The sequence below is a fragment of the Hippoglossus hippoglossus genome, chromosome 6 (genome assembly GCF_009819705.1).
Source record: "Hippoglossus hippoglossus isolate fHipHip1 chromosome 6, fHipHip1.pri, whole genome shotgun sequence".
NCBI classification, from domain to species: domain Eukaryota; kingdom Metazoa; phylum Chordata; class Actinopteri; order Pleuronectiformes; family Pleuronectidae; genus Hippoglossus; species Hippoglossus hippoglossus.
Genome location: NC_047156.1, coordinates 7,688,507 through 7,710,027, shown reverse-complemented (window position 1 = coordinate 7,710,027; position 21,521 = coordinate 7,688,507). Strand labels below are relative to the sequence as shown.

At 43.5% G+C, this 21,521-nt stretch overlaps 2 protein-coding genes across 3 annotated transcripts; both read right to left on the bottom strand.

Moving 5' to 3' along the window:
- Nucleotides 1-667: 667 nt before the first annotated feature.
- Nucleotides 668-9,333, bottom strand: igf2b (insulin-like growth factor 2b). 2 transcript variants are annotated; one of them, XM_034588028.1, is made up of 4 exons: nt 8,999-9,333; nt 7,797-7,947; nt 5,829-6,010; nt 668-4,339 (listed from the first exon to the last, which is right to left on the bottom strand). In XM_034588028.1, the coding sequence occupies exons 1-4, from the start codon at nt 9,071-9,073 to the stop codon at nt 4,100-4,102; spliced, it is 648 nt and encodes a 215-aa protein (XP_034443919.1). In that variant the 5' UTR covers nt 9,074-9,333; the 3' UTR covers nt 668-4,099. The 2 variants fall into 2 exon arrangements, with proteins under 2 accessions (XP_034443919.1, XP_034443920.1); XM_034588029.1 differs by lacking the exon at nt 8,999-9,333 and adding an exon at nt 8,228-8,384.
- A 2,222-nt stretch (nt 9,334-11,555) lies between these two features.
- On the bottom strand, nt 11,556-19,060 carry th (tyrosine hydroxylase). Its single transcript, XM_034588887.1, has 13 exons — nt 18,876-19,060; nt 18,240-18,443; nt 17,359-17,533; nt 17,163-17,251; nt 16,983-17,050; nt 16,829-16,879; nt 15,884-16,029; nt 15,541-15,676; nt 14,295-14,364; nt 14,154-14,210; nt 13,576-13,671; nt 13,327-13,460; nt 11,556-12,373 (listed from the first exon to the last, which is right to left on the bottom strand). Exons 1-13 carry the CDS (start codon nt 18,957-18,959, stop codon nt 12,214-12,216), a joined length of 1,470 nt encoding a protein of 489 aa, XP_034444778.1. The 5' UTR covers nt 18,960-19,060; the 3' UTR covers nt 11,556-12,213.
- Between the last annotated feature and the right edge of the window lie 2,461 nt (nt 19,061-21,521).

The following is a 21,521-nucleotide window of genomic DNA, read 5'->3' as shown; positions in this document are numbered from 1 at the left end:
TAAAACAGTTCCCTTCTGGGAACAAATATACTCTAAATCTGCCCCTCAACAGACATCCCATGGGTGGGTATGTGTATGCATGTCAACAATGAAAGGTCGTGCCATTTTCAGCTACATGCATGTGATAATTTGAGACATGTTGGTTACTATACTTAGCCGCTGAAGTGCAGCCTGCTCCAGTAGTTAGCAAGCCGCTGGAGGATGGAGGGATGGATGTTCGGATGGGTGTGTCGGAGGCAGTGAGAACAGGTCAGGTTTAGTGTGGCATGCAGCAGAGGAAGGAGAGTTGCGGCCAACCAGCTTGCCACTCTGTGAGTACTGATTTCCACTTTGGCACACTTTGCACAATCATGGAGCAGGAGAGAGAGACAGACAGACCGACAGACGTGGAGGCAGGCGGAGAGATAGGGAGAGAAAAGGAGAGGGGAGGGAGGGAGCGAGGGGGATGGTGGGTGGTTGAGAGGAAGAGAGAGGGTGCTAAAAGCAGCTGGAGATTCTTTGCAAGGCCTTAAGATGTAATAAATCATTTACAGGGTACATACGGTTTAATTTATATAAAAAGATTTCAAAAATGGCCCCCGGAGCTCAACACAACACTGAACAGTGTTAACACACATCCAGGACAGGGCAGATACACTGAACAAAGCAGTAAATCTTTTAGACGTTGTACGTTTGATAAAATGTTTTTTTTATTGATATTAAAAATGAAAGTACATGAATTGTGCATTTCGGACGTTCTAGCGTGCAGAGGTTAATCAATAAAATACACACAGGCTGAGTGAGCTACTGACACAGAAAAAGTTGCCATTGCTCGGCAATGTATCTCTTCATATTCAGCGAAAAAGAAGTGGTTGTCTTTCACGCCATTCATAAGAACACTAGAGTAGCCTGTTTGAACATTACAATAGTGAATGAATGCAGTCCTAGCAGGAAAATATAGAATAAAAATAGAAAATATAATAATAATATCAATAATAATAACAATAATAATAATAATTGCACTGCCTGCTTTGTTGCACAACTGAAGTAGAATATAATTAGAGACAGGACGTAGCCTTGATAATTGAGATCTCTCTGACAGAAAGAAGATAGAAAGTATTGGGTTGACTCTTCACCGCAGTATGGCGAGTATCCATTAAGTCTCCATTTCATGGGGTGACGCATGACACAATGGAGGAGGAGACTATGATGTGGCACAGGATGACCTTGTTTCTGACATGGGCTTCAGTGGTTAGTTGCAGAGAGCTGTATCATTGTGGCCAGGTAACAGGTGACAACCTCAGCTGCCCTTCCACAACTCGATATTACTTAGACACTCGGAGACTAACTCCACTTCTCCCTCGGAGAGCGTAGATTGTGTTTTTTGTTCCTGAGTGCTTCACAAATGGTTCAGCATGTTAGCCCTTCATCGAAACGCACGACGGCTCCACCACCGCAAATACACATACATACTGATGGTGTACGATCGGGGACATTGTCTTCTACAAACAGAGGAGAGGAGAAAGGATAGATGTAAGATTTGTAAAAGACATATATAAGATAGGTAAAAGACAGATAGATAAGAGATAGACAGACACACAGACAGGTAGACAGAAGATAGATAGATAGATAGATAGATAGATAGAAAGAGGGACAGATAGATGATAAGATCTCCTGATTAGACAATGACCTTTAGTTGACCTCTGATGGTTGCTAACGTCACGCTAACGACATCATTACCCCCAATTAGGGCATCGACACGTGCGAGTCACATGTAAGCTGAACCCCTAACTCTACTCTACAGCTGACTGGACGTTTACGGCCCCATGACCCAAACCAACACGCGGCCGTGGCACTGGCACACACGCAAGATGCTCCTTAGAAGACCATAGGACACCATGCATAATTACAAAGACATGATTTAATGAAGGACTGATCATTCTCCCCGCCATCAATACTAAAGTGGCTTTAAAAATTAAAAAAAAACATAGTGGGTTTGAGTACAATCAATGTTGAACAGTTATTTTTTTTTCCAATGATAAAATCACTCATTGATGCTTTCCTTTTTCACAGACAACCCTGACAGGCTTCTGGAAATCCATGCAGACCCAACGTATTCAGAGTATGTGCCTATTTCTGTGACATAAGATGCCTAAGCAATCCAGGCTATGCTGCTGTTAAAATATTAATTTATAGTAACTATGGAAAACAAAAAAAAGGAAAAAAAAAAAGAGACATTATTTTTGGTACAAAGCATCTACAAAAAAGCCTTACAACTCCAATTGGAAAACAGAGATCATACAAAATAAATCCGTCAGTTGAGCATCAGTGCTACGTATATTATTTGGACCAATTTTTCAAAATATATTTTATAATAAAATAAATAATGCCTTTATACAGTGCCCTTATTTGTATTTCAACAAACAAACAAAAAAGCTTGGCGGCTCATTACGCAAGATACAGCTCAGACTAAAGGAAAATAACACAACGTCCCTGGAAACTATTATATATCTATATTTATATATATGTATATATACAGTATGTATATATACATATATATATAGATGTATATATATATATATATATATTCAAGTATTTGTTTTCAGGCAAAAGCATGTGAATACTACTGATATACAATAAAAAATAAAAATGTTAGTTGACATTATTGCTGTTTTTTTCCCTTTGAATTGAAATTTTGTGCCTTTCTTTAGAACTGTAAAATAACATCATAATAATTACCATGGAAACAGAAAAAAAAAAATGCCTAACTTGCAAAAACAGGAATGTCACGGTACCAGAAACTGACGGGGTTTTCCTTTTTTTCATTCAAACATTGATGTGAAAAGAAAACAGAAAAAAAAAAAAAGACAAAATAAAATATAATCATCATTATCCCACTCGCTCTTTGTCCATGCCATGATACTTCCTGTCAGAGCAGTCTGCAAAGCCACGGCGAACAGGAAGTACTGTCCCAGAACTGAAGTACTGTCCCAATCCAGGCGGTCCACGGTGTCCCATATGTGTCCCCACACTGCTCCCTGTGTCCGGCAGCCTCAGAGGGACGGGAGGAAACGGGGACTGGGTCTCAGGTCCCTCTTGCCGCTTATGCTGGCAAGCTAGTGATGAGCAGCCGCTAGCACTCGCTGTGAGCCCAGACGCCAACACAGCCCATATCTTTTCTCAGTGACACTTCCCCCTTGACATTGCCACTGCCAGGAGCGCCCCCAGATCCTTTATTTTCCGTTTTTTTAAAAGTCACACTTTCCTTAAAAACGGAAAGTTTTAATATTCATTCAAAGAAAAAAAAAAAACGTGCTTTTCAACCTCTTCTTTGAGTCCATTCCCCAAAGCTAGCACCATGACATTTTTTAAGCTACACGTTCATTGTTCAATAAAAAAATAGTGCCATTTTTTTCTTTACTTTGACGTAATCCGTGGCAATGTGCAATTTTGCAGACTCTTTTCTGCTTTTTGTTTGTGATCAAAAGGTGCTGGAACAGGAATCTAATTTTACAAATAATTCCTTACAGTGTGGAAGTCCCTTTATAGGTAGAGGTGCAAACTAATAAGAAAAAGAACTAACAGAGATTTTCTTTTTGCCTCAGGAAAAATGATGTGGAATGGATTCTTTCATGCAAGCTGCTCTTCACTTTCAGTTGTCTTCCGCAAGGACAAAAAAACATTCCGCTGGGTGTCCTCTTGACACTTGCGAACCACGGATCTCTTTCATCTTCTTTTCTCCTTTCCCTTTTCTCTTTTGCTTAAGGATCCACCTGAATTGCATTCAGCCGAATTGTTAACTTTTTGTTCATCATTGTGTTTGTGCCTTTTGTGTCAGTGACTGAAAGAGAGGGGAGCGAAAGACTTCAGACAGGAAGAATGTGAAGGCATGTTTGTGTGCCGGAGGAGGGTGGGTGGGTGGGTTTGACGGGGGCAATAGAAAAGGGCCAGAGGGTCAAGAAGTAGTGGATGAGAGCAGGGGAGGGATTGGTGGGCTCGGACAGGGCAGGGGAGGTCAGAGAGGACTGCCACAGAAATGACGTCAGAGACAAAGCTATAATCCCCTAGTCTTTTTTTTCTCCCTCCAAACTCTTGTCTGTGCAAAGGGCTGGCAGCGGGCTCATTTGTGGTTGACATAGTTGTCCGTGGCGAGCAAGACGGGCGGCAGTTTGCTGGGCAGGCTGATCAGGGGCCGGTGGAAGATTGCCTGCTCCTGTGCTTTGATCTTGTCCGCCTGCCTCCGAAACTTTTTGGCCCTCAGGATGGCGGGGACACCCCTCCGGAGCCGCTGGGCCGCCTTCCTCTGCCACACCTCGTATTTGGAATACTTCACGGTCACATGCTGCTTCCTCGGGACTTCCTATTGTGGCGTGCCGGGCGAAAATAGAGGAAAAAGGGGAAAAGAGGATGTCAGTTCATTAGGGTTGATAAGATACGGTGCGAGAAGTTATTACAATGGAGGAAAGCTTTGTTTACTTTCTGAAAAGATTCAGTCATTGTTGGGCCGCTCGAATGGAAATCAAATGTCATTCTTATAGCGCCGAGCGTCATAACAGACTCGCCTCGCCTCTGACTTGCCCTTGTTTTGGTTCCTTGACTGAGAGAAGCTGTCAACAAGTGCTTAGTTCAGCCTCTTTAACATACTGTCAAAAGGAAGGGCGGTCACTCGCCTAATATACATATGAGGAGCACGTCGTCGTTTCACCCAACGACCCGCTGAACTGACTAACCTCCGCGGGACCAAACCAAACGACACATTGTCATCTCAAAACCTCTATTCGTGCACAGGAAAGTCGTCTGAACAACACGAGGTGTTGTGCTGGCCACCGCAGACGGAGACACAGTGGGAGTGGCGGCAGCGCAGCTAGAATTTATGCGCGAGTAGCAAGTGCTCCATGTGAATGGCTTGTTTTGGTCCTGCCACTTGAAGAGTGTTTATCCCCCTTCATTCACTTCAGGCCTGCTCAATAGGCTAAACACAGCTGGCCCTTGGAGCAGCCTGTACCCATCAACTCTCCCTGCCCAGACAAACTAGGGACATGTCCCAACTAATTCCCTCGCAGCCTCTTTATCGCATTTCAGACAGAAGGTCCATTGCTTCCCTTCTCCATTTGTCATATTCATCCAGTTTTTTTAATTTATTTACATCACAAGCAATCTCACGCCACGGATACTGATTTTCTAAAAAGTCGAAGCAGAAACACTACAAACGTCCTTCTCTTCTGGTCCGAGAGAAAGGCTGAAGGGATTTTTAAGAGGTCTGGAAAGCAGCCACAGCTCAGTCTTGTGACCAGCCTCGGCTCAGTCTTGTGAAAGGGCCCTGAAACGCTTTGACGATCACCTTCATGTTTGTGACATATTTCAGAACGACCTCTGCTGGCCAGCTCAGGTGTTTTTGACCGCAAGGATCAAAACGCACACCAGTTTTCGGGAGCTTGCTGTTCCGTGACTAATAATCACACACTCACAGAACACACTGTTATGTTCCGGACCAACAGGCTTCACCATCTAACAGGTTTTTCTCTTTCTCTCACACATGCACGCACACACGCGCGCACACACTCCGGTCTCTGAGAATGACTCTGCCTTTCCTGTCTCTAATGTGCTGTGACTGTCTCTGGGACTGTTTTTCCACGATGATCAGCACTTTGCATGGAAGGTAACTGCTTACCAGTGACCATTTAACGAGATAAACCTGTCTTTGCGTGGGTTTCAGTCTGTACTCGGTGTCAGGGACATGGGGGCAAGGCTCAGAGGTGAATAGAGGCACAGGAGATGGGAGGACAGATATGGACAAGGATTAGCATTGTTTCCCATAATGGTGTGTTGCTGTTGTTGTTGAGATGTACCTGTTTTAGTGCGGGCATCACGGGAATGACCTGTAGAGAGGTGGCCGACACATCCCTTTCGGACTTGGCGGGTTTGGCACAGTACTGCTCCAGCAGTTTGAGGTCACAGCTACGGAAACAACATTCCTCTACGATCCCACGGTTCTGGGGGCGCCGGTTGCTACCCCTGCTGGTTGGCCTACCTGAGGAGAAACGCAGATAGAGACAGGCGGTGAGGAGGGTGAGGTTAAGGCCTGAGCACACAACACTGGCATCAGTAATGAATCTAGGTTGTTTTTGCGGGATTACTTCAACAATCATAGCAGTCCACGGGGCAAAGAGGATAAAAGGAAATCTATGACCAACAGCAACAAATCTTTTTGTTTGTAGAGGATAATCTGATTAAGGCTATCTGGAAGTCCTTTAATGAGTGAATACACAAGTAAACACCCTGCGCTGTGGACACTGAGAGAGTGTGACAGAGCCCGCTCTCAGACAGACCTTTGGGTGAGCAAACACGTAAAATGGAAACTCTTCTGTGACCTTGTCCTTTATCAAGTCAGCAGAGATAAAGAGGATGAGGAGGGAGTGAGGAGAGGAGGGGCAGCGAGGTAGAGAGAAAACAGGGATCAGCATAGAGAGAGGGTCAAAACAGAGGGGAAGAATACAAAACAAAAGAGGGACAGAAGAGGCATGAGAGTAAAAGGTAGAGAACAAGGTGAGGGGCGGATGGTTAGCATGTTGCACAGGGGAACACTCTCCGCAATCAAAACAGGCCTTGTTTGAAGTCCTGCTCCCCACACACAATGTTGGGGAAATCTCATGAGAGGGGAGGCTAGATTTGATTGAAGGAAGAGGAACATGAGAGAGAAAAGAGAGGGTGACCCAGGGGGAGGAGAAGGCAAAGAGAGGAGGTGGAGGAAGGGGGAGGCACATCTATGTTGGCCCAAATTGGATAATGATCTTTCTGATTGGGAGAGAAGCTTCTGTGGCAAGTGGCGCACAAAGAAGCCTGCCTGTCTCACAAAGGCGAGACAGCCGAGGGTGGGACGTGGGCTAATATCATTTTGAAGAAAAAAGAGGAAAGAGAAGGGGAAAAAAGTGTCTCCTCTGCTGCAGAGGACGACACCAGAGGTGAAGTTGTGTTTGTGGCAAACTCTGCACTCTGTGCAAACAGCAGCTTATCCACTGGGAGGATTAGCAGCCACCACAATGCGTTCACACAATGCTTTACAGCTATTCCCATCATTGCCACAATGGAAGCAATGATCAGAATTGATGTTAATGATCTTTCCTCTTAACCTGACATCAAAAACACCCCCCCCCCCCCCTCCCCTTCTCTCTCTCTCTCTCTCTCTCTCTCTCTCTCTCTCTCTCTCTCTCTCTCTCTCTCTCCCTCTCTCCCCTCCTCCTCCCCCTCTCTGCTACTCATCAGTGTGGTCGCCTGGCCTGGGAACACTGGTGCTGAGGTGACTGGTATGCCTCTTGGGGTGCTATTACTTTACTGGTAAACAAGCGGCCCATTGTGTCGCGCTGGGTCGTGTGTGCCTTCACACAGCTCGCCGGCCTTTCATATGCAATGAGAGGTGCGGGCTGCGGGGCAGAATGCGCACGCTCAGCAGAGGAGCGGCCTGGACGAGGTCTTGGAGACTCACAGCTGGCTATAATCTCCCTCTCACTCTCCTTTCTGTCTCCCACTCAGTGTGTGTGTGTGTGTGTGTGTGTGTGTGTGTGTGTGTGTGTGTGTGTGTGTGTGTGTGTGTGTGTGTGTGTGTGTGAGGGAGAGAGAGAGAGAAAGAAAAACACCATACACGCATACCACACAGCCACAGACAAGAGCGAGATAGTCTCAGCTATCCAAACAGATGTGCGCTAACGAACAACAGAAAGACTCCACAGAGAGGAGGACAAAAAAAAAACCAAAAGAATCAACATTCGTGCAGCTCGTGTTGTAAAAAAAGGAAATGGTGTAATGCTTTTGAAACCTACTGAAATAGAAGCCTCGGTCTTCACAGACAAACTGCAGCGCATCCACCAGCTCTCCCCCACACAGCGTCTCCGCCGAGGCCATTTCCACAGCGTAGAGCGTCAGGGCCAGTGCAAACAGCAGCGCACGACTGGACGAAGACATCTTCTTGACCTGCACACAAGGAACACAAGAAAATAAGATAAATCAAACATTTTCAGCGTGACAAAAAACAAACGGCTCAAACAAATGCAACCAGCCCGCTTCCACGAGTCGTGCACATGAAAGCCTGTGAGGAAATTCTCAGATGACAGCCAGATGTTGGGAGTGATACAGCTGTAAGAGGATCCACTCTTTTGCGCGCTCACATTTGCGCGCAAGATGTGCGACTTCCAGGGGTTTAAGGCTCTTGCTCATGCATTGACCCACTAACTCAGGAGTAAAACAGCCTCACCGCACGAAACACAAGGTGCCAAATGTGCAGTTTTCACCTCCACCTCCACAGTTATCTTTTGTCACCATGTGGCTCCTGAGAGAAGTGCTTATTCTGCAGGAAAAAAAAAAAAACCTGAAGGAGACGGTATCTCTGCGCTTCACTCTCTTACACAACTCCCCCCACCCACCAGAAGTTGCAAGACCGGCTGCTCGATAGTTACTATCTGAAAAAACCAGACTCAGCATATATTCTCTCACCCCCCCCCCCCCCCCCCCCCCCCCCCCCCCCCCACCCCCCCCCCCCCCCCCCCCCCCCCCCCCCCCCCCCCCCCCCCCCCCCCCCCCCCCCCCCCCCCCCTTGCCCAACCCTGTAGCGAGCACACTGACCCTGCAGACCTGCTTGCACCGCCCCCTATCGCCGGCGAGAGGACCAGCTGTTTGCTGCGAGTCCCCCCCCCCCCCCCAAACCCCCCCTCGCAACATCCAGACCAAGAGCAGAGACACAAGGAGAATAAAAAACACCCTTCAACTCCTTTTTCCCCCTCATCCTCCTTATCACATAACCTGTTGCAAAGCCCCCCCCCCTCAAGAAGGGGCTTCATCCAAGGCAGGTCTCCATGCTGAAGTTTCTCCCCTTTGCATGCAAATGAATATGCCACATTGCTCACAGTGCACAAAAGAAAAAAAAATTAAAGAAAAAGCGAGCAATGCATGAGCTCAAGAAGCCGCAGCTCCAGCTCAGTGCCAGAGGTCTGTTAGAATACATGCACAGGTCCCCCCCTCTGGTTACCTTCATTCGGCTGCTCTCCGCTCTCCGGCAGGTGTGGCAAAGTGAGTGCTGTCCGTGTCTTTGCTGGGTCTCCATGTCAGATGGCAGTAGTCAAAAGAAAAAAAAGAAAAATAAAGAAAAAGAGGAAGACAGCGTTGTGGTGGTGGTGGTGGTGGCGGTGGTGGTGATGGTGGCGGTGGAGGGGTATTTGGTTGCAGGGATTGCAGGTGAGTTAGTTTCCCAGTTGGTGAGGCTATAGGGATGATGTGTGACAGGCTGTCCCAAAGACAAGGCGACAGGCAAAACTTCTCAGTGAGAAGTGTTATATACCAAAACACGCCCCTTGCACCCACACCCCCCCCCTCGCTCCTCCTCCTCACGGCTGGTAAAAAAAAAAAAAGGAAAAGAAAAAGGTCCACAGACGTTTTATGGAAAAGTGCTTAAACGGAGAAAAAGCCAAAGAAAGAGAAAAGGAGAGAGGGGGAGAGAGAGAGTCACCACCGCGTAGACCGGTTCCATAGGTATTTTCCACGTTTACGCGCGGCGCAAACCTGCAATCACAGTGTTTACACACAGTGCGCCGACTGGGAGCAAGAATAGACGCAATTCCTCAGACTCCAAAAAAGAAAAAATGTCAATGTCTCCGCCCTGCTGTAATTAAGATGAACGCTTCAGAGGAGGAGGAGAGGAGGAGATGAGGCAGCAGCAGCGGCAGCAGCAGCAGCGTGCGTGGCCCGAGGTCTGCGGCTTTTCTCCCTCTGACTCAGGTGCAGATGAAGTCACCGGGGTCAAACAGTGAGTGACAGAGCAAGGAGGAGGAGGAGGGTGGAGGATGAGGAGGAGGAGGAGGAGGAGGAGGGTGGAGGGTTGATTAGTGAGGCTGTGGTCCTACCTGAGGGGAGGCGGCGTGGAGCGGTGGGGCTGAGGCGGAGGCGGAAAGATGATGCAGCAGTGACTGATGTGCACGGAGTGAAGTCACCGCTGGTGCAGGTCAGGATGGATGCAACTCCCCCCCACCCCCCCCAAAAAAACATGCATTAGTCAAGCATTGCAGATGTTTCTCTCAACAAAGCCCCGTCCAGATGTTGCATGCACAGCTGTATTAGACAAAAAAATACATAGAGCTAGAACATATTTGATATATAAGCCCATTCACTTTTTGTTTCGCTATAAAACTGCTCCTTTATATAAGTGAGTGCTCCTGCAGAAGGTGAGGAGCTGAGCACGTCTTCAGACTCACACTGACACCTAGTGGTGCCGCACCTCCATTTGTTTGTCTCGGCTCTCTGCAGGTTGGGAGGAAGGTTCACTGGTTTGTGTTGAACTGCTGGTCCAGGATCTGATTCACAACCTCCTGGCTGAGCAGCTGGGGATCTGCACGGGCAAACTCCCCAGTTTTCATCTTTCATATGCAATCAAACATGGCATCTTTATTAATTTTGTGAATTTGAGTTTATTAAAATATAGTCCCATGTGCACGTGGAAGATAAAATACTTATTAATTTGTTTTTATAATAAAAACTTTACTGTATTTGATTTAAATGTCAGTATTTTTAAGCTTTATCCCCCTCTCCACTTGTCCATGAGCTCGATTTGTCACTATAAGCTTGTTTTTATCATCCAGTCACATTGCAAAAAACATCCCACTGTGATTAAATGCAGGAGGAGAGAATTAAGAAGGTTAAGTCCTTTAATAAGCTCAATAAGAATCCGCTGTGATTTGAACATCAGGAGGAACACAAAGTGCAGCAGTGCCCCCTCTTGTGGCAGACACGTGTGAACTGTAGTCGAGCATCATTAAATTATGATTAGGATGACTGAGTGATTTTTACTTCTGTGGTCAGACCTGAGAGGAAACTATAAACTTAACGAATCTGATAGTGTTATATGTGTTTTAAAAATATTTTGAGTTTTGGAACTGAAACTTGTTAACATGACCACAAAAATGTAATGATAAGTCATGACTATGTATTATTTTACATTATTCATTATTCATTATATAGCACGTCATGACAAAAATAAATAATGAATTCAAATATGGAAAATAAAGCCTTTAACACACACGATACTTTTCTAAATAAAACAAATATTACTTTAAATATGATTCGAGTGATTCCTGTTTAGACCTGAGAGGAAAGGATTATCATGAGGAAATACATACTACAATATTTCTCAAATGTCATGGAACTAAAAACGTCATCCAATCATGACAGCAAAGGGTGATTTTAATTTGTAGTTATTTAATACTGTACAGACCTTTTTACTGAAGCATAAATTAACTTTTCATATCATGGGTGGAATATTCCTAAAACACTGCAAAACAAAAACAACTCCAAACCGAACTAATCTGCAAATGCGGAGTTAATACTCAAATAATCCGTGTGTTGAAAATAAAGAATTTATCACAGCAGATTTATATCTAATCTTTAAATCTGACAAATCTAATTAAATTATGAGTCTTATGTGATTCATGTTTAGACCTGAGAGAAAAAGATTATCACAAAATGATACGTACTTTAATAATTAGTTGTGGAACTAAACCTTGTAAACATGACAACAAAAGGGTAATTTTGATTTGCATTTATTTATTATTTGGCTTTTTTTTTACTGAAGCATTAGTCAACAATTTATAACATGGGAAGCATATTTCATTATTCATTTTTTAAATGTATTTGCACAGACAACATAAAACCAAATAAATCTGCAAATATTGATACTGGATTCACATATGGAAAATAAAGCCTGTATTACAGCAGACATATTTTTTTCTAAACAAAACAAACATGATGTCAATATACACTTTATTATAGGATTATATTTCTAAAATAATTATACCATTTCCATTTAGTTTTATTTTGATACATTCATGATCACAGTTCCCTATGAATTTGGTTCAAATTTTGACATAATTCTTAAACAACACAAACTTGCTTTAAAAGCAGGAATGGCCAAGTGGGTAAAGCCGCGTCATTTCACAAGATCCACACCCAGCGAGGCGTCACACACCTTTGGAAACTTCACCTTCGCCGTGTTGAGGTTTTTAACGGTTGCAACCTTTATCGGCCGAACAGTGTCCCACAACAAGCAACAACCCATCAGAGACAGCATCAGACTGGAGGTACAGCACAGAGAAAGAGAGAGAGATGAACACATTGGTCTCGTTTACACATCGGACGTCGCAGAGCACAGCGGAGAGGAAGCAAACAGCAGTGGGATGGTCACACAGTGGGGCGTCATCATGACAAGACACTGAGGGCGTCTGTCAGCATCTTCAGCTCGTCCTTCACTCCCTCCAGGCCTCCCTGGATCTTCAGCGGGTTGTCCAGGACCTCGATGCTGCTGGTGAAGGGGTCGAACCTCACCGAGAAGGGACGCTTGATACCGGCCACGTAAGTCCTGGTGGAAGATGATGAAGATGTTAGAAAACAAAACTAGACTGGCACTCACTGGAGCGCACACCCCCGCCAAGGCCCAATTACCAGGCCCCTTAAATTCAATCAAGCTGCACCAGAATCCTACACACTCATAGATAATAGTTCCCAAAATGTTCAATGTTCCATGAATTACTAGCTGGCAAAGTGTTGAAAAACACCTTATTTCACAATGTTTAAGAAAGTGATAACAGACCTCATGAATCTCTCCCCTGATCAGGATCTGCAGTATTTGAAAGGGTTCCTCCCTGACTCATACCACATCCTTAAACCAAGTTCAGAGCACATCTGTCGAGTTGTTTATGTGTAATCTATCTTACAAACAAACCAATAAACAAAAGCACAAATGGTGAGAACACAACCTTCTCGGTGGAGGTAATAAAGTTATACCTAAAGGTGAGGTCTTCCACGAGCACTTCATGATGCTTCCCTGTCTGAGATTTGCTAACCCAAATATTTCCTCCCTCCGGTTGTGGCTCTTTACAGAGTCGGGGATATCCTGCTTATACGAGTGTGAGTTTCATAATCTTTCATTTTCATATTTCATATTTACAACGCCGGGGCTGCACAAACATTCCCATGCTGATACCCTCTCATCCAGTGTGTCGGGGGGGATGTCATGTGCTATATTCTACCAGAGACCAAATACTGTCAAAACACCCACTAAAGCTACTTGTTTTGCAGAGCACCATTTGATGTGTTTGCCAAATAAAGCTCCAGAGGTTTGCCTTGGTAAGAAACACTACATTAGTAACAGCTGTCTTCTGGCTGCTATGGCTGACCCACAAACATTTGTGGCCTTAGGGGCTGGCTGGCTGTTCTCTGACCTTGTCCTAACATAACCCCCTCTCCTTTTTTTCTTCTTCTTTTTTTTTTTCTCTCTCTCTTTGTTTTTGTTTGTCCCGAAAAAGAAAGTACCTGAATTTCTCCTTGGCATCTGAAAAGCTCTCAGAGACAAAGTAGACGGGCTGGTACGTCTGGTCTTGATAAGGTTGCACCGCCGCAGCCTCAGGTTCGAACTCCCTCGTCTCTGGCTCGTCAGACAGAGAGTGCTGCGTTGACGGTAAAATTAAAAGAGGGTGAATTAGCTGTGATGGATGCACCTTTATTATCCAGTGGATGATATTGACATTGAGCACAGAGCAGAGTAAACATGGGGGAACGCACCACAAGTTCTCCATAAGAGGAGAGCAGCCCGGCACCGTAAGCCTTCACCTCACCATTCTGTTTACATAAACCATACTCGACGGTGAACCAGTAGAGCTGATGGGACAAAAACAAATACAGAGAGTGACTGAGAAAAGGAACAATAACAGGTCAGACAAACCATTTGTTTATATGTCACATTTTGGATATGGTGCTTGGGGAGGGGAGGTGGGCTCAGAAAAAAGGGGGAGGGTATTCTGATTGTTTTGCGAGAGCGGGGGAGAGTCTAGTTTTTTTTCTTGCTCCAGATCTATGTTTTTTTCCTCCTTCATTTAGAGAAATTAACCGAAAAACAAAAAGTTCAGTCAAAATATTTATTCCAGAAAATGACTTTTGTGTGTGCCACAGACCAAACAGTGTTTTTGGTGCGGTTCTGAGAAATGATATTTTCTCTACAAAGCAAACACCATGAGTTCAAGCACAATTCAACAAGCCCAGAGGGGTCTAGCATTTTTAAAGTCAAACGCAAGGTTCAGCCCCTCTCTCCACCTCGATGATTTGTGTGTGTATTTGCTGGAGTTGAAGGACTTGATTCTTACTGTGGACAGTTTCTCAATGTCTTCATCGGAAGCCCCGACTGATGCCAGACCGAGGTTCTGCAACAAACAATCAACAAATTGTTATCAAAATGTAATCGGGAACTTATAATCTATATATCTGAAGGATCATCTGTCATTAACCTGTGAAAACTGGGCAAAAGTGCGGTCGGCCAGCATGGGGACGTGGCCCAGGAGCTCATGGACGCAGTCACTGAGGAGAAAGAGAGAACGTCAGCTGTGACCGGGTTTGATCCGAACTGAATCCCAACCCAGATCAATTTAACCAAATACAGACTGTTATCACAAACTGGCAGCTCAGCATGGCTGAATCACAAAGCTGCGGTCACAGAGCAATTCTGTGCCCAGTGTGAGGCAGGAAAAGTGAAGACAGAAGTTCAATTCCATACAGACTGACGAAAGAAAGAAAGAACGAAAGAAAGAAAGAAAGAGAAACTGAGAACGCTTGTATATAGGACGACTTCTTCAGTTTAATTTTTCATCCCTGTTTATGCCTCTGTGCCTTCGACAGCTGTGGCCGGAGGCATTGTGTTTTTCGTCCGCCCTCTTCCTGTGAAAACGATTTCTCAAGGACAACTTGAGGGAATTTCTTCAAATTTGGCAAAAACAGTAACTTGGACTCAAGGATTAATTATTAGTTCAAAGGTCAAATGTTAAAGTGATCTCACAAAACCTGGCCGAAAATGACTAATATGCTATTTATGACACACGACACTTAATGCAATTTAAAATGATGTATTTAATACATCATTTAAATTGCATTAGTCTATATATTAAAGGTATATTGCATTGCTATATTTTAATACAATAAATAATCATATTGAATTCTTTTTCTAATTCAACAGTCTCATTTGATCTTCATTTCTTGTCGGTAACTAGTTGTTTTTAGTTTCAAGTTTTCTTCGACATATGTAAGTTAACACATGCAAAAGTACAATAAAATGTGTTGGACAAGAAGGACAGGTCCGCTCAGCAATGCAATGACAGCAATAATTAAATTTAAATAAAATAAAGTGAAAAGACCTCAATATATGAAAGCTAAGTATATATATATATAATATAAATAAGTGTATATCAGGAATAGGTGTGTGTAAGTTATTGCACATTTTCCTGAACGGAGTACCTGTGTTCTCTGTGTTTTTGCTTTTAATATATTTACTATCCATCTTTTGTACTGTCTCTTTGTGTTTCAGCTTCATGATTTTGATGTAAATGACATACCAATGAAATGAACTGAATTCGAGTCTAAGAAATCCTTTACAAAGTTCAGAGTGAGAGAGATTTAATCAACGTGACTGCAGAGACACTGTCGGCACGTGCAGTGGAGTTATGTGAGGAGGAAAGCAGAAGATGTCACAGTTGTACTTACGGTTCTGGTGAGTGCATGGGAGAGGAGGCGTGTCGGATGTACTGGGTGCACTGGAACACCCGGAACGCCAAACTGGCCAAGAAATCTCTGGCTGAGAGCAGACCTGCCACTGGACGCAGCTGGAAGCCTGTGCGCTCTGTGTGTGTGTGTGTGTGTGTGTGTGTGTGTGTGTGTGTGTGTGTGTGTGTGTGTGTGTGTGTGTGTGTGTGTGTGTGTGTGTGTGTGTGTGTGTGTGTGTGTGTGTGTGTGTGTTCAGAAAAAGGGAGATAAAGAGTCAGAGAGGGAAAATGAATGTTGGTGTTCACGTCTCACGCCTCTTTTAGTGTCTTTTCCCATCGTTTACCTTTAAGGAAGCGTGACACTTCTTCCAGCTGGGGGATGTTGTCAGGACTGTACCCACAATGCCTCTCCAGCAGGCGGAAGGCGTCCAGGTATTCACCGCAGGCGTGGGTGCTGTACAAGTCCCTCAAGGTCGAGTAGACTTCTCGCCTGATCAGGGATATAATTCAATAAAATGTATTTATTTTTACAAACTAATTATCTTGTGTTCTTCTTAAGATAAGATAAGATAAGATAAGATAAGATAAGATAAGATAAGATAAGATAAGATAAGATAAGATGAACTTTATTGATCCCATGCCTGGGAAATTCAAAAAGGCAATAAAATAAAAATAAATATGCAGAGAATATATTAATGATATACACAAGAGCATAAAAAATACTGAACAATAAATGAACATAAAATCCCCCATACACATATTTGAGACTTTTTTTCTTATATATTTGACGACACTTTGAATTAAACTCATATTAGAAATTGCTGTGCAAATAAATCTACAGTGTAAATCTGTATAAGCCGGGACAAACCATCAGACAAGGATCTTCAGTAACTGGTGTTTGGTGGAATCACGAATCTTAAGATATGTTTTTTTCTTTTCACGGAAACTGTCCAACTGAAATTAAGGCTTCAAGTGAAAATCCATTGTCTTATCTCTTCCTGTCAAATCATGTGTTCCTGCAGCCCACTGATGTATTTCCTGCTCCGATGAGCTGAACCTGCCACAAATGCTTTGACAACCCCCCTCATCTGTGAATAACTTGCCAAAATAGCCATGAAAGACAAATCAAACTCAGCAGTGAGAAGAATCTGACTTAGTGGCTGCTGAAAGGACTCAACAAACTCTTTGTATTCGGAGTTCATTTTGATTTAATGTTAAATCTTCAGCCCCCACATGCATGAGACATGTGTTAGCATCATCATACATGAGCGTGGAGCAGCAGCTCTTACCATGTGCCGATCTCCTCCTCTGTGTATTCCACTTTGGGAATCGACTCCCCGCTGAGGATAAGCATAAACAAGTGCATCAGGAATAATCAGATTTATACTTTGTCTTTTAATGGCTGCAGTGCTGGGCCACATTAAGGGAAAGACTTTATCTCACTGTCTGTATCTGTAGGCAATGTCACCAATCATCTTCCTCCTCTGTCTGTAGACCGGGTCTGTGTAGCCCTGTTCAAATCCAATATATAAAACACTGATCACATTTCTGCGACATATCAGACAAACACACAACAGACTTGTGTAATGACAACAGTTGTTTGCTGGTGGAGTTGCTACTCACAGGATGGTCCTGATCCAAGTCCGGATCAAATTTAGTGACCAGATGATGACACCTGTCCAAATCTGCTATTCTCTTTGGGAACCAATGAACTAACAGAGTAAAGAAACAGTAGATGGTTCAAAATCAGTTGAGCTGTTTTTTTGTTTATCTGCAAAATTTCAAATGTACAAACGTGAAAGCAGTGGAAAGGAGTTACATTTGACTTCTTTGGTGGTTTTCACATCCTCTGCGTTCCTCTTGATGGAGCTGATGAGAGTGCTGACGTCCGAGAGGTGCACCTCACAGCGGACTAAGTACTCCAGGCCCTCCACGCTGTCCCTGGGCTTTCTCTTTGGTCGCGTCTCCAAGTGACGAATCTTAGCTTCGAACGTCTGAAATACGATCAACACGCTGAAATGTGCTGGAGCAGTTATGTTGCACAGTATTGGATGTGGAGAGGTGGATAGTGTGGGTTTTGTATATTTGTAAAACAGATCACTTCCCACATTAAATCTAATTAAGCTCATCATAGGTGCGTGTTTATTTAGTGACCCAGTACATGGGATATAATTTGATGATCAAAAGACATGATTTCACATATTCATCTTCTAAAACCTTATTGGTACCAATGAAACATTTATAAAAAGTCCCAATGTTTTAACTGAGTCGATTCATTATTTACAAATTAATTCCAGAAAAGTTATAAACCATTGACAGAACATGTTTTGTGTTGCCAGGTTGATGATCTGGACGAATTCAATTTATTGACTACAAATATAGACTTATTTTATCTGAAGGTGCGTATCCAGCAAGATAATGAATCACAAACAGTTATAACTGCATTATTACCATAATAAAGAATAAACACCTATACGAGGGAATTTTAACGACGTGGCAACCCTACATTTATCCTCGTTAATGGCTTATACCTGATTCTTAACACTAAATTCTTACAAATGTGTTACAACGTTATAAAAAAATATGTAAAACGTTTTTAAGACACAATTTCAGTTTCAAATACATCGAGTTTTAAATATATATATATATATTTTTTTACAGACATTGTTGAAAACTTTCTTAACGCATCTATCGTGATACCTCGAAAACCTTCAGTGCCCGGGACAGCGCAGGTGTCTTGGAGTTCCTCAGCGTGAAGAAGATGTTGAGCAGCGCTTTTCCATCATCTTCCTCAAACACGATTTGCTCAGTGACCTCTGCAGCCTCCGCCGCTGCAACCGCAGCTTCACGCTCCTTGCGCGCGTCCTCGATCAAGCTTTGCCTTCTTCCGAGGAATCTTGGAGACTGTTGAAATAAGAGAAATTATAGTTAAGTCTCATGTGCAGCAAATATTAAAGATTCAACTCTGTGACCGAGCATCAACACGCAACAGAAGGTGGTAACTGGGCTTCTCTTACCTCTTGGATATAGAGATGGAGGGGGGACGCCTTACATCTCCAAATGAAGGAAAATAAAAGTAATGCACTCGATAAGACCGAGTAGCTCCCACAGCTCCCACTTCAAATGGTTTTAGCTTTAAATTGCTTTTTCTTTCATGTAATAATCGTGTGCGTATCAGGCAGAGCCGGTGCGTAATGGGCACCTCGCCAAGCTCTTTACGCGCAACACAGCAGTATTCAGTGATCCTCTAAATACAATTCACACATACCACTTGGAACACCACCACACACTGAACTATATAAAAGATTTGGCCAGTATAAACTTGACATCTCTCACCGTGATGGAGTCAGACCGCTCCAGCTCGGAAGCTGCTCGGCGGATGCTCTTCGTGGAGGACGTGGAGCTGCTGGAAAGCGGCATATTTACTAATTGTCACAAGTCTCCTGCGCTGCGTCCGCGTGTCAAAGTGAGACTGGAGTGACAGAGAAGCGGTGGCGCGCTCAGACCTCTCCAGCTGCTGTGCGACCAGACCTTTGCGGTTTTTTTCAGACAGGTTCCCTCTTTTTATGGGGTCATTTATTTGCACTTCCTGACGTCAAGCACGCTAATGTCGCTCCGATCGATCAATGCGCAGAATCTATCAGTCACATCTCAACTTGGAGCAGCATATTTAGAGGATATCAATAAATATTTATTACATGTTTTTTCTATTATTTGCAGCCTAGACAAACTGATTATTTAAATTTCAAAAGGTTTACATTTCATAAAAAATGTAAATGTTTCTTGAACTTACAACATAATGACATTTTTTGAATTAATTTAAATGTATTGGTTACGATTTATATATTTTTTTCTTAAGGGAAGTTCTGGTAGGCTACTCTGTAATCTCTGTCTAAACATTCTCTACAATTATTGAATGTAAACTTAATTAATATATACATTTTCCCAGTTAGTGTTCTTTGGTTAGAAGCAGCAGCTGGACTCACTAGTGCATCTTTAGACAATAATCACAGCTTTGACCCCAGGGCTTTACATAAAGGTTAGACCTGAGAAAAGTCAACTGTGGAAAATTAAGTCACTTTATCAGTTCAATCCAATCTCCACGGATCCTCACAACATTAAATTTGATTGTGGAAACACACACACACACACACACACACACACACACACACACACACACACACACGCACACACAGGTACGCACACGCGCGCAATGAGGTAAAAGAGAACATCACATTGTTTTCTTGTTTGGCCCACCGTGTCTGTTTCTTACCTCTGCTACAACCACATTAACTGAATGTGTACCACTTTTGGGACGTAGGTGGTTATCATCCACAATCACATGATGGTGGAGTGATGTATGGTGCCCGCGGGCGAGCTGAGGTAAAAGGATTATCTGCGGACCTCTGGCCACACGCTGCCACAGCAGCAACCTCGCGAGGGTTGCAGAGACGACAAATGGGCCCCAGTGTGACTCGTCCTCCAACCTGAACACATGAGATGAAAATGCTAAAGAGCACTGATGTAGCCTGAGGCACAGAGAACTGCAGGTCCCTCTTTTATAAGAGGGGGGTTGATAGAGTGAGTAGGATGAAAACAAAGATAAAACAAGCAGACAATAAGATAGAACCTCTTCCACCTTGTTCAGGCCTTTTCTCCACATGGACACGGAATAAATCAGTTTATCTTTAGAAATGAAGCGTTATTCTTGTTTTTCCTCTTTAGTTTGACCTTACTTGAAAGTGGCAAAACATTAAAAAAAACTGAGCAACAGGCAGAGGTTTGACATTTATTCAGAAAGTGGAACAATTATCAATTTTATGGTTGGTTCTCTCCACATCTTCTAAGGGTTTTTAAAGTCGATGTTTTTCAAAAGACCGATACTTTTCAAAGTAGATGATAAGAGACAGAAGGTCTGATTTCTTGAAGTTATTGAGGTTTAGCAGATAAAGCCATTTGCCTTTTAAAAAATACCTCTGTGACTAAATACAACATCCATTTGAGATAATTATCCCTCAAAAGTGATTCCAGGAAAAAAGAATACTGATAAAAAAAATAATTGTATTCCGAACCACAAGAGACCAAGTAATTGTACAGCAGCCCAGCAGATTTAGTCTGGGGAGCTACAGGCTGAATCTGAATCAAGATAAACTACTGTCCCTCCTTCTCTGTCCAAGTGTCTGCTTTCCTGTTTCAGCCCAGTTTGTCAAGACTATAGTCTATTAGTGGTTATTTGAAATCACAGCAGAAAAAGCTTGATCTTCTCATCTCTTTACTTTTGGTTTTGTTGGGAGGATCACGAGAGGACATCGGTCTCAATCTCCCTGTCAAAGAAGGTAGAGAATTGGGGGCCTGACACCTGAAGACCGGAGCCCACACACCAGTGAGATCCAGTGAACCGGGTAGCTTGATAAGACTGTTTTTCTGGCAAATGAGAATCCAACTACACTAAAAGATTGTCACCACTAACAGGTGTAATAGATGATTCAACACGTGAAGTTCTGGAAACTGCCACAATCTGGGATGCTTCAGGTCTGGGACCAGTTAAAAAGTGTTTTAATCGTTTTAAGCATAGACCTTAAAGATAGATGATGCATCTCTACTTCCTCAAACTATCCAGAAGTGAAGTCAAAATATCCAGGACACAAAAAACGCTGCCATCTTTCTCATTTGGAGTCTGCACAGTAGAGATTGGGGGATGGAGCTGTCAATCATGATGTCAGCAGTAATGCAGGCATTGTAACGGACATTTGCGAAGAAGGAGCTGAGCCGCAAGGCAAAGCTTTCAATTTACCAGTCAATCTATGTTCCAGCTCTCTTCTATGGTCACAAGCTCTTGGTAGTTAACGAAAGAACGAACAAATACAAGCAGTGTGAATACGTTTTTTCTCCATGAGGTGGAGAGAGCTCACACATGGAGACAGGGTGAGGAGCTCAAACATCCAGAGGGACCTTGGAGTAGAACCGCTGCTTCTTCATGTC

Bases quoted from the DNA above. Each gene is read 5' to 3' on its own strand.
- igf2b (XM_034588028.1), bottom strand. From the start codon at position 9,073: ATGGAGACCCAGCAAAGACACGGACAGCACTCACTTTGCCACACCTGC. The intron at 7,948-8,998 runs GTAACCAGAGGG...CCTTGTGTGCAG, and splicing joins CGGAGAGCAGCCGAATGAAG to GTCAAGAAGATGTCTTCGTC. The intron at 6,011-7,796 runs GTAGGTTTCAAA...GTTTCTCCTCAG, and splicing joins AGACCGAGGCTTCTATTTCA to GTAGGCCAACCAGCAGGGGT.
- th (XM_034588887.1), bottom strand. From the start codon at position 18,959: ATGCCGCTTTCCAGCAGCTCCACGTCCTCCACGAAGAGCATCCGCCGA. The intron at 17,252-17,358 runs GTAACTCCTTTC...TTACTCTGTTAG, and splicing joins AACCACCAAAGAAGTCAAAT to TTCATTGGTTCCCAAAGAGA. The intron at 16,030-16,828 runs GTAAGAGCTGCT...ATCCCTGATCAG, and splicing joins GAGGAGGAGATCGGCACATG to GCGAGAAGTCTACTCGACCT.